Here is a 17,817-nt window from a genome sequence, read left to right as displayed (position 1 = left end):
TCGGCGGTCCGATTGGTTTTAGAGAAGTTCCCTTGGTTAACTTCTCAGGTTTCCCAAAGGTAACTCTCCGCCGTCGCAATTGGAGTTCGATAAATAATACACGTGATCAATAACGATATATTAGACTGTCAAAAAAGTCCTGTGATATTTCCACGAGGTGTCGTTGTAAGCGCGTAGTTCTAGTTGTATTCATTGTATCGAGTCATACTACAGCTTGTTGGAAAAGTATTTTTGCGCGCTATAATATAGTCCTTGACAGTGTTTTGTTTGGTTAAGTCGTTCGTGAGTTATAGTGTCGCAAATATGGAGCAAAATAAAGAGAAAATCCGACATATTTTACAGTACTACTATGACAAAGGCAAATAAAATTTGTGCAGTTTATGGACCCGATACAGTTTCCATTTCCACCGCACAACGATGGTTTCAATGTTTTCGTTCTGGTGTAGAGGTCGTCGAAGATGCGTCACGCTTCGGAAGGCCTGTCGTCGAAAATTGCGACAAAATCGCTGAATTAGCCGAGAAAGACCGGCATAGTAGCAGCCGTAGCATCGGCCAAGAGCTGGGGATAAGTCATCAAACCGTTATTAACCATTTGAAGAAGCTTGGATTCACAAAGAAGCTCGATGTATGGGTGCCACACACGTTGACGCAAAAAAAACATCTTTGACCGTATTGACGCATGTGAATCGCTGCTGAATCGCAACAAAATCAACCCGTTTCTGAAGCGGATGGTGACTGGCGATGAAAAGTGGGTCACTTACGACAACGTGAAGCGCAAACGGTCGTGGTCGAAGCCCGCTGAAGCGGCTCAGACGGTGGCCAAGCCCTCATTAACGGCCAGGAAGGTTCTGCTGTGTGTTTGGTGGGATTGTCATGGAATAATTTATTATGAGCTGTTTCCCTATGGCCAAACGCTCAATTCGGACCTGTACTGCCCACAACTGGACCGCTTGAAGGTAGCACTCATGAAGAAGAGGCCATCTTTGATAAACAGAGGCCGCATTGTCTTCCATCAGGACAACGCCAGGCCACACACTTCTTTGGTGACGCGCCAGAAGCTCCGGGAGCTCGGATGGGAGGTTCTTTTGCATCCGCCGTATAGTCCGGACCTTGCACCAAGTGACTACCACCTGTTTTTGTCCATGGCGAACGAGCTAGGTAGTCAGAAGTTAGCCACAAAAGAGGCCTGTGAAAATTGGCTATCCGAGTTTTTTGCCAATAAGGAAACTTCTATAACAGGGGTATTATGAAGTTGGCATCTCGTTGGGAACAAGTCATCGAACAAAACGGCGCATATTTGACTTAAAACAGATGATTGTAACTAATTTTATGAACAAATGAAAATTCAAAAAAAATACCGCAGGACTTTTTTGACAGCCTAATATATCATAACAATTTGACAGATGTTCCCTCGGTTTCCTTGTCAGGTTTCCCACACTTAACTCTCCGCCGTCGCGATTGGATTTCTATGAAAAATACGTGCGATAAATAATAAAATAAAATAACCAGTCCAATTGTTTTTACAGGTTCGCGTTAACATAATCACATCAATTACCTCAGTGAATCCTGATACACATTTTTTATGGAGTAACTTTTCGAAATTCGAGATGACCATTTTTATTTACACCCTAGTGTACATGCATTCTTATCGTGTTTAAAAATATATCGAGCTGTAGATGCTAGATTTTTAAATTTAAGGGATTACTTCAAAGGAACATTGTTCCACTGGGTACATCTCTACGTAGAATGTTACTCAATAATTCTGATCAAAAAAAAAAAAAAAAAAGAAAAAAACTAAATGAAACGTAACCAAACTTTCACCATTGCAAGAGGAAACTATCCAAACAACCTGCTGTCGAAACTTCACACAACCGATCACTAGGAACGCTGTGATAACATTAACAGTGCGTCCATATTCTAAGTGAAATGAGCTTTAGTACCGAACAAACAATAATTTTCATTTATAACTCAATATGCTCGAGTGTTCACAAATATCCTTGATCTCTGAATCGTTTATAACAGAGAGAAATCCATAATTCTTCGTGATATTAATTCGTCATTGATAATAAATTATGTTCGAAGCAACCCATTACCTCCACAAAACGGATCACGCATTCACGCACCTGCTTTTGTCCGGCAAATAATTCTTCGAATATTTCGGCGCACCAGCACCTGCACTCATTTTGCTCAAGCGTCCACAGACACGCACCAAAACTAGATCACCTAGATGCTGTAAAAGTAACTAAAATCGCGGCCACACGGACCATAACGACAGCCGACGGTCCATTTCCTCTTCCACAACCGGCTGCGATGATGTCAAGTGGTTTCTCCCGCACGGCTGGAGGCGTGCTCCGTGTCGTGAGCGGCGGCGGATGTCATAAACTAGTGGCATGACCTCAGCTAGCTTTACACGATAACATGGATAAAACATGGTTTAGGATGCTTCCGTTGATTCAATAGTTTTTTTTTGTACGGCAAGCCACAAATTGGGCACCACAACGAATCGAATTCCATCAACGCGGATACGGACGAATAGATCACTCCTTGAGTAGGTGTAAACAAAGTCCTATTTTGTGGGACCGGCCGATCCATGCCTCATCCCATATCGGCCACAGTTCTCGGGAAGCAGCCACACGGATAAGGCACACGTATCCCAAGAAGAGAGTGAAAGTACCCAACTGACTCACTGATTCACATATGTATTGACAGAGACCGGCTGTCGCAGCATCACCGCGTCTTTCTTCTCTCTCTCTCTCTCTCTCCGTTTCTCTAGGTCATGTAACCGGTATCGTAGCTCTCCCTTAGGTTGGATAATTTTCCCTCCGTCGGTAGCGAATTCCCGGTACTTGCGTTTGGCGTTCGGCGCTGTTAGAAGCAAACCGGTTCAACGCAATCGCTCGGCTCGATCGAGAGGGAAACCGTCAATTGAGTCAACGGAGTGAAAAGGGAAAACGTGAAGCATGTCTGCAAATTACTGCGACGGATTGCGAGGTTGACAACGACCCTCCGATACACCGATTCGACCTTCGGAGCTTGTGGATGGAAATCGATATCCCGCCGTTCCGATACATCGGAGTGCCACTTTACTAATGAACATTTGAATATGTTGCAGACAGGCGCCTGATCCCCATTTGAGGATAACGGCTGCACGCATCGTAGAAGGAACCAGTTCGCGGAAAGGTGCATTCTTATAACCACCCTTTTCCGGCCGAATGGTATCAGTGAAAGCGGTTTACATAAGACCGGATGAGGCTTCGAGGCTGCTGTTCGATCACAGTGATTCGTATATTGAAGTTGATTAGTCTGATTAGTATGCAAATTGGATGTATTTAATTATCAATTAGGTGAAACTGTGACACCCGGAGAAGCGGAAAAAATCGTCTTAATAAACTATTTGTCAACATACATGATTAGTGGTTCGTTGACATTCTACCCTATTATTGTGATCATACGAGTTGAGTTTTGTATGACAAAATTGTATTTCATTGCACCTATTATTGAAGGATGGAGGGTGAGTACGATTTTATGCCACAGTTTCAAACAACTGTAGCCAGGGTTGCCAACTATTATTTTCAAAAATCAGGTAGGATGAAAATATAACTCAGGAGAAATCAGGATGCCCAGATAGTGTTGTCCGGAAAGTTCGAACCGATTTTTGGAAACACAAACGCATGATAAGTATAGGCAGACATACATTTATTCAAATTTATTTGCGCAGTTTTGTGCCACGATCCTTCGCAATCTTTGACACAGCTTAGAAATTTTATCCTCCCAGTATATGTTTGCTTTCTCGTCGAAAACTGTTCTATATATAAAAGTAAGATATTTTCTATGCTGTCCATAGTGTCGAAGTTTGTTTGCTTGAGAGAATTTCGCATGGGCCTTAACCTGTGACAATCTGAAGATGCAATATCCGGTTAGTTTAGCTGGTAGGATAGCACATTCCAGCCAGACTCCAAACATCAATTGTCGTGTTGTCAAAGAGACATGAAGTTTGGCGTTGCTCTGATGGAACACGAGGGCTATCGCATTGAATTTATGGACTGTTTGATTAGTAAAAACTCATAACAGAGCTTCAAGAATAATGAATAAGTTCAGTTTCGAGATCAATTCCGAAAGATTATGCTAGTGATGATGAGTTTTTGTGGAAATATCAGTTGTAAAGTATAAATTAGGACTACGTGTTTTAAGTATACAAATAACAACAAGTAATTATTTTAATTCAAAATATAATGATTTGAAACTGCATTCGGGCTAATTTGATATAGTATCTTTTTTTCACGCCAAAGTTTAATAAATGTCGACAGGGTTCCTCCGATAAAGCGAATCGCTCCGGAATATATAGATAATGAACAAAAACGGATTAGACATTATGCAAGTGCGGACTGGAGTGCTTTTTTATGTAGGCTATTATGGCAATTCTCATTTCCAACCTGGAAAACTTCGTATACTTATTATGGATAATTTTCATTCTAATAAAGTAACAAGTACAATATCTGGAAAAATCAGGATCATTTCAGAAAAATCAGGCAAAATTGAGTGATATATAAAATAAAAAGAAATGAATCTACACGTTAAACCGACACGTTTCCACATTGGCGGCTAGTGGTAAATTGAAACAGCGTACTAAAAACTATATATGAAAACAAAAGGGGGTGCTTTGAGATGTAAAATTTGTTACCATTAAATTAAATTTTTGAGCAAGGTTTTTTATAACATGGTATTTAATATGAAAAGTCAAGGAAAGTTAATTGACTTTTCCAAAAAAAAACCGAATTTATAACAGCTAGATTTACGCATCGGCTGTTGTGGCTACGCTACGAGTTTTCGAATAACTAGGTCAATGATTGATATACAGGTTCTAAACTATATAAACAAGAAGTATCAACTATATTGGCTGTAAGTCAACATTCTCGTCATTCTTTATTACCACTAGTCAATCATCTCATTACACGATTGTAGGTTAGAATATTATCCTAGACGAGAAATTTTCCACATGTTTTCTACATTATGTCAATCAAAAGCGGAGTATTGCCATTAACAAAATATCCCCTATCCCCCTCCTCGTTTAATCTTCCTCTTTTATCAATTATTGATTTCATGTTTTCAAGTGATACCTTAGGTGTCCTAAAAGACAGCTTGGCAACTTTATAAGATGTTAATGAATCGCAATTCAAAATAAAACGAACCCGCTTCTGGCAGCCAACGCATTACTCGCTGAAGATACGAGTATAACAACACTTTCCCCCTGTTGCCGTAAGCTGTGGAGATCCCACGCTACTTTCTGCGGGAATTCACCCTGGCTCATGTGGATTCACTTTACGGGGACCACGTTTCATTATATCGTTGCTATATTCATGAATTGGTAAATATTTTGCGTTTCATCAGGTTTGATTTAAAATTCTAGATACAAAATTGAGGGTAGAATGAGTAATGAAATGTATCAAGTTTAAGCTTATTCTATATCTGCAATATTTATTTGGGAATATATACATCGGGTGAGATGGCGCCACTCAAAATGAACAAGATTCATTTCAATAGGTATATCTGTCACTAGCTTATGTGAGAAGTTTCATGATATTTCTTTTATTTGTTCACAAACTACAGTTGTTTAAGTGTTGCTAAAATTCGTATAGAAAATAGAAAAAGAGGAAAATCATGGAAATGCAGTGGTTGACGAAATGTTATTCTAGTTCTGCTCCTTCGAGAACAACAGTTTATCGATGGTTTAGTTAATTTAAAATAAGCCGTACAAGCACCGCTCGCTCTGGAAGGCCAAAAGAGGCTACGAATCCAGATATCGTGAAACAAGTGCATCGACTCGTTTTGAACGATCGTAAAATGAAGTTACGCGAGTTAACAGAGGCCGCAGGTATTTCAAAAGAACTAGTGGGATACATTTTGCACGATATTTTGGACATGAAAAAGCAATCCGCGTGATGTGTGCCGCGTTTGTTGACTGTCGACCAAAAACAGCGGGGGTTTGGTATTGTTGAAGCGTAATCGAGTGGACTTCTTTCGACATTTTGTGACAATGGATGGAACGTGGATCCATTACTCCTGAGTTCAATAGGCAATCTGCAGAGTGACAATGATACAGAAATAATACAGAAAGGAAATCGAAATGAAAGGGAATACCAAGTGCAGTGCCTATGTACAACATTTTAAAGCTTCAGCTTCAACTCAAATTTTGGAAAATTTTACAAACACATTTTCATCTTGGTGTGTGTAGATAATACATCTACATTTTACAAACATTTTGAGAAGACATATAAAATCGATTTCTTTTTTGACAGTATTTGACAAGTCAAGTCAATAGTAAATCCAATTAACCTTATCAACCAATTGTCACTTGATTCCCAGAACGTTTCTGTAGGACCTTCCAATACAGAAATATTTTTATTTGAATTAGAAATTCATCATTACTCATCATCAAAATCGAAGGGGTGATTTCGATGATGAATAATTCATTTATCGCATCGCAACTCGAAAGGCAGTTTTGAAATTGAGTAAATTCTATACATGATTCATTTATTGCTTTGACGAAAAAAAAAATTTCTTGTCAATTTTTAAAAAGAGACAAAAACAGGTATTTGTAGTGTTCCAAGAAATCTTCTGTAATTTTGAAAACATTGCAGTATCCTCAAAAATTAGCAGAAAAGCTTATAGCCTGTTGTATCTCCAAATTACTGTTAAGGTCTCATGTTGACACGAATTTCTACGAACCGAACATGTTCAGTTTTTGAACAATGTATGAAAGTTATGTGGAACTACAGTAGAGCACAGATTATCAGCGAGCAACAACAAAAAAAAGTTTAAAAAAATTAATACGAATGTTCAAAATTATTGTCAAGTTCATTGTGCATTGTAGTTATATAGGCCTTCCCGAAATTTCCTGAATAGTGGCAAGCTCTTAGTATTTCGTTTTTGTCATGGCTTTCATATTATCTGATTACTGGTTCACATGATCTCACGCAGAAAGAGTGTGATGATTTTCAAAGATTTTAATTTCATGCAGGGAGCAAACTTTTGAACAAAAAATGGGTTTTGCATGTTGACCATACGTATCGAGCAATTTCATGCCGAATCAGCCGAAAAACAGTTGATTTTGATGCGATCCCTCACTTTTTTTTTAACTAAAACATTGTACATAGGTAGCTGGTAGCTGCCACACCCAAAATCATAATTTTCTTTATCAGATGACCATTTTTAATTAAGACTGATTTTACATGAGAACGTATCAAGAATCTTTTTCTTTCAAAAGATCTCCACTTGAAACCTAGATGTTTGATAAAAATATGATATGCAAGAATGTTCTAAATGAATCAATAATTTAGTAAAAATAACATTTTGAATACACCTTTAAAAATCTTACTTAAAATTTAAAATAATAAAAATTTCAATAACTCAAAACCTGTCCCTTTTGAAATATTAAAAAAAGAATAAGACTTTTTGAAAAATGCCAACATAACTCAAAAACTATAACATCTACAAAAAATTGTTCAATTATCTCAATGTAAGAAATTGTTTGTATTTTCAGAAAAAATATATTTTTTTCAAATTACACTGAAAAAAAAATATTTAAAAGAATTGAGGTTTATTTTTCTCAAAAATTTATTCTTTTTTAATTTTCTAGAAAAATATATGAAAAGCACTTACAATTGCCAACAACTCATCCATACATCCAAAGATGGGCACAGGGAAAAAGTTTTTCTAACAAAATTTCTTTCATGTAGAAACATGTCAAAAACTTTTCGAATGCGAGAATTTACACACACAAATGTTACGAGTAAAAAATTCAGGAGTATTCATACAAAAATGCCATATATTAAAGAAACTTTAAAAAATATAAAGTTGACGACATCGCCAAAAGTTCATATTTTAATAAGATTTAAGACTTTGTCGAATATATTATACATTATAATGCTATTTACACTTTGAACAAAATTAGAATTAGTTGCATTTCTTTGAAATAAACATGAAAAAGTTGTTGTTAGCTGTATTCCATTATTCACCTGTAAAAGTGCCCATCTTTCGATGTATGGATGATTTGTTCTGAATTATAAGGGCTATTCCATGCCAAACCGATATAGTGGTTCTCAGATTTCTATGAAAAGTTGTAGTTTTGTTCTTTATTGCAAAATATTAGACACGTATTTTTTTATTTTAACGTAGGATTACGTCTTTCGGGAACATATTGGGGTACAAATACGTCTTTCGGGAACATATTGGGGTACAAATTGAAAATCGAAAATCGAGCACATCGTGAAAATTGTCCAATTTCAAACGCTTATTGCTCAGTCATTTAATGATGGATTGATGAAATTTTTGCGTCAATCGATTTCGGCACTCCATAACAATTGTTTATATTGAAGAAAATAATATATGTCATGAAACTAACTATCGAACAATTGAAAAATATCAACCCTTATCCTAACGGAAATACCCACTTCTGATTGGTCTAAATTGACGACACATGCGGCGGGTCCCTAACAGAGACATCAAAATTAAGCTGCTTGGGGGAAATCGGCATTGCAAATACATGAAAGTAGGGGCAACTTTTGTTCCTACCGAGATGTGTTACCTAACAGAGACATTAAAACCAAGCTGCCTGGGAAAAATCGACATTGAAAATACATGAAAGTAGGGGGAGTTTTTGTGCCTTCCGAAATGTATTCCCTAACAGAGACATCTAAACCAAGGTGCCCAGGGGAAATCGGCTTTGCAAATATATGAAAGTCGGGTGCATTTTGATATTGCAAGTAAGGTGAGTGATACGATTAATTCTAGCAAATAAAATTTAAATTTGAAACTTTAATGTTGCTTGCTTCGTAAAATTTCATATCAATGACCGATCGTGTATTGCGAAAAATTTAGCACAAGTGTAAGTGTAAAATTGTATATGGTAGCAATTGTGTTAAAAATGACTTGATATATGAAACGATTTATTTCATATTTCATAAATAAAAACCAAGGTTTATTCTCGCTCGAGAACGAGTCGTTTGGTTTAAGCTGTCTGTTTTGTTGTATTTATTTTCACCCAAGGAAAGTTTATACGGCGAGAAAAGTTGGAAAAGTGAAGGAAAAGTTATTTCCCTTATGCTCTACATATATTATTAGGTGCTGTTAGTCCAATTAAAATTCGAGTTGGGTTGAATAAACATTCAGAAAGTAAAAGTAATTAAAGAAAATTACCTTTCCCATTTCAAATAGGTTTGCTCTATATTAAAGTAACATGTTTTAAATGATGAGAAAAATTGATAATTGTGTTCATTATTGGTAATTATCTTATATTACATTGGCGAGTTCTTTATTTCATCCATGCACAACATAGGAGGCATCTCGTCTAGGATCACAGAGGGCGGTTTTCATTGTATCTCTTTCCACTTCGGTATCTTTTATCTGATACGCACCATCCAACGACTGTTTACCATCTTTCTGTCATCATCACTCGGTAAACACTGGTGGAATGAACAAACAATATCCAACAACCAAACTAAACAGCCCTTTTCAGGGTCACAAAATCATTATCAAAAAGTTTAATAATGTGATTCTTCAAACATATCCAAAATCAACAGATAGCCTAACGGAATCCTACGTCAATTATGCGGTCGTGTCTCGGACACAGCCTTCCTGTGACTTTTTTTCGTTAGGGTGACCATTTATATTTTAGTGGTCCGAGAAATCAACTTTTTCCACTTTTTCCCACAAATCACTTACATTAAAAATTCATAACTTTTGAACCATTGAACCGATTTAGATAATCGATATATCAGATTAAAGCCAATGAGCTAGCTTAAAAAATATTTTAATTATTGATTGTAACCGTTTTTTATTGTTTTCATGGCTTTGAACTAGAAGGCACTATATATTTTTATATTTTTTCGACATCAGGGATGCTATTTTTTCGTTTTTGAGATATGATTTTTCAAAGTTAACCGGTGGTCCGAGAAATCATTTTTCCCTTTTTATTCAAAAATGACGTTCTTCGAAAGCTCATAACTTTTGAACTACAGAATCGATTGAGATGTACAACATATCAAATTGAAGCCAATGAGCTAAACTTCTTGAAAAATTATCACACTTGCGGGAAAATTGAATTCTGGTCGCACAAGTCTAGTCTAGTCACATAGGAATGTTGAACGAAGACTTAAAACGTGTTAAATTTGAAAAATCATATCTCAAAAACAAAAAAATTGCATCCTTGATATCGACACATGTTATGTAAAAAATCCTCAGCCTTCCAGAAAAAAATATAAAAAATATAGCACCTTCAATCCTTAACTTTCTTGAAAAATATATATACAGCCATTCCATGCCAAATCGATATAGTGGTTCTCAGACTTCCATGAAAAGTGGCAGTTTAGTTCTTTATTGCAAAATATTAGATCCATATTCTTTTATTTTTTCGTTAGGGTGACCGTTTCCATTTTAGGGTGGTCCGAGAAATCATTCCCTTCATCTTTTTCCCAAAAATGACTTTTTTCAAAAATTCATAACTTTTGAATTACTGAACCGATTTAGATGAATTGAAGCCAACTTGCAAAAACAATGAATTTTGTTTCCGTAATTATTTATTGTAGTTGTTTCTTGTTGTTTTCATGGCTTTGGACTAGAGGGCACTTTATTTTTTTATATTTTTTCTTGAAAGATGAGGATTTTTTTGTATACCATATCGCGATATCAGAGATGCTATTACTTTTTAAAATTTTAAATTTTGAAATTTCAATTTTTAAAATAATGTTTTTTTTAACGCGGTAAAAAAAGGTTTTTTTTTAAAACTCAGACCAAATTTTTGAAAAAGTGGCCCTTTTCAAAAAAATAGTCTAATTTTATTTTAAATATAAGTATGCAAAGTTGCTTAAATATTGAACCTGATATTGATAGTAGCCTTAGATCAATACACTGATCGACTTTTAAAAATATTTCAACACTTTCAATGGTAAAATATTAACGTTATTGTTGTGCATTAATTACTCGCTATCGGAATATACTACAAAATGTATCAATTCAAAATGAAGTAAAGTGCAAACATCGTATATCGTTATATGTTTCTGAAGTCCCAGTGCAACCTCTCACGAGACATAAAGATCGAGAGCATTTGAATACCACATAGATACCGGGGCTTAAGACAAAAAATAAACAAAAAAAAAATCTCTGGCCCGCAGATTTTAGAGCTCGAGATTTGTCTAATGAATTACTTTCATTTTCGCAAATGTGTTTTAAGTATGTTTCAACAGACCAACCCGATAAATGCGTTCACTTTGATTTCTATCGCTTGACTAGGATGAAGATAAAAATTTAATATTGTTTCTATCTTTCCCAGATTGCTCGCTTATTCTCTCATTCCACTGACTCTGGCACTCGAGATATCGTGCGTCAATTTCGGCTCAAAAGTAGACCCCAAATTAGCTTAATTACCTCTTGCATCCGGGATTTCGTTGTCCACCTCGTGGTCGCCCTGGTCGTGATCTTCTTCGTTGGCTTCGCGGGTGTACTTGGTGAAATCAACTCGGTTCTTGGTAAACACCAGTCGGCTGCTCACGTTGAAGTCACCGACCTCTAGCGATTCGCCCAGAAAACTGTACACATTCTTCTGGATGCATGCGAATGTCGGCTTCTTGATGCACTCAGCGACCAGTGCATCCCACAGTGGATTTCCGGTTGAAAACAATGGTTTCGCTCTCGTTGCCCTTGCCGCCACCGGCTCCGGCTGGGTGGCTGCGGTGGTGGAATTGCTCAGCACCGTACCTAAACTGTCACTATCACTGCTGATGGTCTGATTATGGTAGTCGTCGATCGCGATGATTTCTTCGGTGGCGACAGCGGAATTTGCAAATACCCCTAGACAAACTAGCACTGCCAGCGGCCACAGCCAAGATGATCCATTCGTCCCACTGACCATCTTTCTTCGCGTGCTGTTTTTGTCGCCAGCCAGCAACGGATGCAGCGAACGATGATCGACTATCGGAGCCTTAACCATATCAGCCGCACTTGATTGCATTTTTTTTCACCTTGCCTTCCCGCAATAATATACTTCTTCTGGTTGATCACTAACAGTTTGTAGCTGTTTGTAGAACAACGCGCTTTCTTCGGTTAATTTTTCACTCTCACCCGACTCAAGCAGTAGCTCACTTTCCAATCCCTAAATCATCCGGTAGGCTAATTGAATCATCTGTCCGCAACGCAATTGACCTTTGCGTGGAGAGAGAGATGACAGTAGTGATGACGGCGGTGGTGGTAATGGTGGTGCTGGTGATGATGACGATACTGCCACTTTGTGCTCACTCACCACGGCATCCCTTTTCCTGGGTGGTTCACCACCATATCGCAGAATTGGAGAATCGCTGATCTGCAACGAGAGAAAACACACGACTCAGTGACGTTTCTTTCGACCCGTGGAGTACAATAAAAAGAACAGTTTTCGTTTTTCGCTGGCTGTCTGATGCAGCACTGCTAAAGTGAAGAATCATAAAGGTATTTTTTATGCGACGTGAGTAAACGCGGAAGAAAGTGACCGTATTTTTGTATCGTTGAATATCGTGATGCGTGGCGGGCCGGATCGAATCGTTCACGCAATCTTTTTTATATTCACTCGGATGACGATGTATGTTCACTGGGAAATTGCTGATTTAAGCGATATATCTCTGCAATGATCAATTTTAAATTGCTTTTTCAAATCGAATTCAGTATATTGGAATAAAGGGTTCGTCAATTTAGAGACCCATAAAAAAACACAAAAATTCATCGACTCGACACAATTACATCAAGTTCAAGGGAAAATAGTTGTGGATCATAGCGTGGTAAATACATCGGTATCATCTTCGAAAAAGTATTTATACGATGGTCTCCAATCTACTTTCATTGTATTCCTATTAAATGTGTTGTTATTGGTTTGCATCATCAATATTTTCATTTAAGTAACAATAGATGACAGTACCTTTTGCATATTTTTCGCGTCCGAATATATTGTAGCAACTTATATCGTCGTCATAATTTCCTAATTTTTCGTTCCTATGGCAACCTAGCACTTTCGGGAAAATTCACTCTCAGCAGCGACATGCATGAGTCGTTGTCTATATTAATACTATAACACTGAAATCAAACTAACACATAATTAATTGCACAGCCCCGTATTCGTATTGAATGAGGAACTGGTAGAGAACAGATCGACCAATCAGAAAGCAAGATTTTCGTTGAGACAATGCTTGACATTCATCAATGGTTCGATAGTCGGTTTCATAAAATACATGATGTTCTTCATTTAAATACATTGTTATGGAGTGCCCAAATCGATTGGTGTAAAAATCTAGAATCCATCAGGAAATGACTGAGCAATAAGCGTTTGAAATTGGACAAATTTCACGATGCTATGAATTTAATTTCACAATGTATCAATCCCTGCTTTCAATTTGCACATGTTCTGCTTTTGTTTGAAAAGCGGTATAATTATTTGGCTATTTGTTCTTCTTCTTGGATGGCACTAACGTTCCCAGTGGAACATTCGCCTTCTCAACGTGGGTGTAACATGCGTCATATTTATTAGTAGTATTTAGTTGAAATTTCTATGCCGAATAACACTCCTCGAATGTATTCTGGAGTGGCAAGCTCTAGAATACGCGTCATCACAGTGCAAGTCGGAAAACAAAATTCTTTGACGAAGAATCGCCCGGCCTGAAGGGGAATCGAACCCGAACTCCCGACATGATAATGTGGGACGCTAACCACTCGGCCACGGCAGCACTTGGCTGTTTGTATTTGTTTTAAAAAAAATTGTAGTACTTCTCGGTTTCCAGTCAAATGTGCTTCAAATTACTTAAGGAATTATGCCGTGGAAAAACAAAAGCCAAAGTTGCAAAAAAGGTTTATCCATCTAAGTATATAAAATATGGTTAATAAAATTTTGTTGTGTACGACAACGATGCCAGCCTTCCTAATTTTTAAGGATTTTCAGATTTTTGAATAAAAATTACGAAACATCAAATTCTAATAATACGGAACTGTACTAACCTTTTTTGTCAAACAATTTTGTTAATTGTAAATCGATTGAATAAATTTTCAAATCGAATCAGAGAAAGAATGACGAGTAATTTTCACTGTTATTTTTCATTTTTTTTGGAAAATTTAACGAAATCAAAATATCTCACGAATTGAGGAAACTATTAAAAGGAGATACGCCGGCCCAAAAAACTTATTTGTGAATAATTTGCTTCATTCATTACAGTGAATTGCAGCATCGCTTTTTTGGCGTAGAACTACGTCTTTAATTGAGGGTGCCAAATCAGAAAACAGGTCACGTTTTTATGAAATAAAGTTAACGTTAATAACTATTTTTTCTGCGAACGGATTTTAGCGATTTACATACCAAACAAATCGGAAATTCACTAAGATTTTTTGGAAATTGGAAGCATCCCCATTTCCTCATACATTTGTTCTGTCCATCTCTGTGCTTTCCCGAACAGAGCTGTCAATAACGAGCAACTTATCGACGAGCAACGGAGGGAAAATCGCAAGATATAACGTCTCCGAGAACAAAGAAAAAGTATTTGCAGTTCAATTGGTTCAAGGGATTGAATGTAGGTCATGATTTCATTCGCGTGATATCTCGGCTTATGTCCAATCACTACAACCTAAACGCGCATCTCTATCGCATTGGGCTCGCAGCAAACAATCTTTGTGATTGTGGCGATGGCTACCACGACATCGAGCATGTTGTCTGGTCGTGTATCCCGTTCCATGCTGCTCGCTCTCAGCTCTCTAGAGCACTGAGAGCACAAGGCAGAAAATCGGATATCCCCGTCCGGGATATCTTAGGTAGCCGGGATCCTGATCTTCTGCTTCATCTATACCTGTTCCTCAGAAACGCCGATGTCAACGTTTAATGATGTTTCCTTCGTTGTGTCCCCGTTTCATATCCCTCCTATCCGATCGATAAACTTTTACATAGTCGCGGCAATACATACACACACTCTTTACAGATGCACGGGCCGAAGGTTGTGCAGTCCACTGATCATTCAACAAGAGCCAAAGGTTGTACCGCTCATGACAACTCTACACGAACTGATGATTGCGCCGGCTAGTGACCATTCTATCCTGGATTCCTCGAGTCGAGAAAGACGCACCACGCTAGATATGGGGTACAGACTAGGGAGCGTTGCTGATTAATGGTCAGCTGCATCCCAATAGGAAGTAGCCCGTGTCGGGCACACGTATAGAGCATCGAAGACTGCAACATACCAATTATGAGAACACTTGTAATACTAACCTCGAGCCAACCGCGAGTAATCGGTTACATATTACTAACATAGTTGTAAGACAAAAATTGTCAAAATATTGGACTCCCGGCCCCGTCAGGCTAACGCCACATGTGCCTTAATAAAAAATATATTTTGGAAAAAAAAAAAGAAAAAGAAGAAGAACGAAGGGGAATATTTGTCTAGAGTATAAACACTGGATCTCGCTGAGGCTAACTTTCATTCTTCGTGAGGAAATCGACTGAACAACATCGTTGCTGGGCGAGCTGGACGGCGAAGGATCGAATGCCTTTCTCAAGGCAATGGGGGTGAAGGAGTAATATTATGGATAAAGTAAAGTTCTCCAAGGGCCTTTTTGAAGGTTAGAGACGAATGAACTGAAGAAGTTTAAAGTCTCAAGCAAGGAAGGGAGGCAAACTTTCAGTATCGTTCTGTATTCTGCGTCATCACATGTTTTCGTTTCGGATTGAGCTGTGGACGCGACCAAATTACTCACTCGCTGATGTCTCTGGCATTGCAACCATTGCATCAATCTCACGCTAGGGTATTGCTAATGAATCTCTGCTGAGGCAAATATTCAGCCTTCTTCCAAGCAGTTAACATTGTTTATTTTCTGTTATCAATGCATTGAACTGACGCTATGGTGAAGCAGGTGTAAAGGTTGTGCACTAACTTTTTTTTTTGTGAATACCAAGTTATTCAATAAGTTATATTAAGTTATCAATGCTGCTTTCAACTAGGATTGCATTTGCGCGAATCTTGATCATAATGAAGCAGCGCTACTCTTTTCGAGGTTGTTATGATTAACAGATAGAGTTTATTTCGTTTATTTAGTCACCAAGATAGTAAATGTCGTTCTGAAATGTTGTATGTGATTTGGTTTCGCTTGCCAGTAGCAAAACTTTCTCCACTAAGGATGACAGCTGCGCCTATCTCGAGCATGTATTATTTTGCGAGCACAAGAATGAATCATCAAACAATTACCGTCAAATGATTGTACAATGAAAAACATATTTCAGGGCGACCAAACTGGTAGAATAGTTATTTCAAAATTTTCGTAGCATTATAAAATAATATCCGCAATTATAAACAAGCGACTTGAATTGAACTTCAGCGTAGTTCTACGTCAACAATGCGGTCGTGCCTTGAACACAACCTCTTATATTTTTTGAAAACCTTAGTTTTTCGCCGATTTTGCGGTAATCTATTCTCAGAATGTAACAATGTATTTCCTATCGCGTTCGCGTTCGATATTTTTGTTTATAGATTTTAAATGAGCTTATTTTTGATACAAAAATTGTTAAAATAATCCTATAGCCATTCCAGGACAGAGGCTAAGCTACGCGTTTGAGAATACATTTCTAATTTCATGCAAATCGGTCGTATAGTTCCCGAAATAGATGTTGCGCCACCTTTTAGAGGGTACTTACGCGCACAAATACCAGCGCCGTAAAAAATAATTTTTTGATGTAGGATTACGTCTTTCGGGAACATGGGGTACAAATTGAAAATCGAAAATCGAGCACATCGTAAAAATTGTCCAATTTCAAATGCTTATTGCGCAGTCATTTCATGATGGATTGATGAAATTTTTGCGTTAATCGATTTCGGCACTCCATTACAATTGTTTATATTGAAGAAAATAATATATGTCATGAAAACAACTACCGAACAACTGAAAAATCTCAAACCCCTATCCTAACGGAAATACCCACTTCTGATTGACCGAAATTGACGACACATGCGTCGGGTCCCTAACAGAGACATCAAAACCATGCTGCTTGGGGGAAATCGACATTGCAAATACATAAAAGTAGGTGGAGCTTATGTTCCCACCGAAATGTGTTCCCTAACAAAGACATCAAACCCAAGGTGCCTGGAGGAAATCGGCACTGCAAATACATGAAAGTAGGGGAACTTTTGTTCCTACCGAAATGTGTCAACTGCAAATACATGAGACATTAAAACCATCATTATCAATCATTATCAAAGAGTTTAACGATGTCATTCTTCAAACATATGCAAAATCAACAGAAAGCCTATCGGAATCTTACGTCAACTATGCGGTCGTGTCTCGGACACAACCCTCCTGTGACTTTTTAGTCTCATTTTTTAAAAATTCATCTTCAAACATCTTTACGTCGGAGTCCCCTCTTGAATTTGAGGCACAAAATATTAGTAAGGATTGTGAGCAGTGTTGTCACACGTACTGATTTATCTGGAATAGTACAGAATTTTTCGTTATTTTTGGTACAGATTCTGTGCAGTACAGAGTACAGATTTTCGTCGAAAAGTACAGATTGGTACAGATTTATGAAATCTGTACCAATAAAATATAAAATATGAAGATCATTTGAAAAACGACAAGAATTTTAGTTTGGAACGGTAGCAGAAGAAATTATCAGAACAATGGACAGTGAAAGGTGGATCATTTCAAAGGATATTAGTCGCAGTTTTTTCGTGGAGCTGATCAAACAAAAGAGAAAAACATACGATTTTGATGATTCGACGATCAAGTCTGCGGCAATGTTAAATCCCAGACACTTTTCCAATTTGACCAGCA

The 17,817-nt window shown here is 37.6% G+C and overlaps 1 protein-coding gene across 4 annotated transcripts in view; it reads right to left on the bottom strand.

The window, feature by feature from the left end:
* LOC129772021 (uncharacterized) overlaps positions 1 to 17,817 on the bottom strand; it is a 137,185-nt gene that overhangs the window by 85,513 nt on the left and 33,855 nt on the right. For all 4 annotated transcript variants that reach the window (XM_055776176.1, XM_055776179.1, XM_055776177.1 and 1 more), the window contains exon 2: positions 11,422 to 12,352. In XM_055776176.1, the coding sequence (XP_055632151.1) occupies positions 11,422 to 12,004 (583 nt within the window). In that variant the 5' untranslated portion in view covers positions 12,005 to 12,352. The remainder of the gene's footprint in view (positions 1 to 11,421; positions 12,353 to 17,817) is intronic.

Source organism: Toxorhynchites rutilus, chromosome 1 (assembly GCF_029784135.1).
Source record: "Toxorhynchites rutilus septentrionalis strain SRP chromosome 1, ASM2978413v1, whole genome shotgun sequence".
NCBI lineage: Eukaryota > Metazoa > Arthropoda > Insecta > Diptera > Culicidae > Toxorhynchites > Toxorhynchites rutilus.
This window is presented reverse-complemented; position numbering and strand designations above follow the sequence as displayed.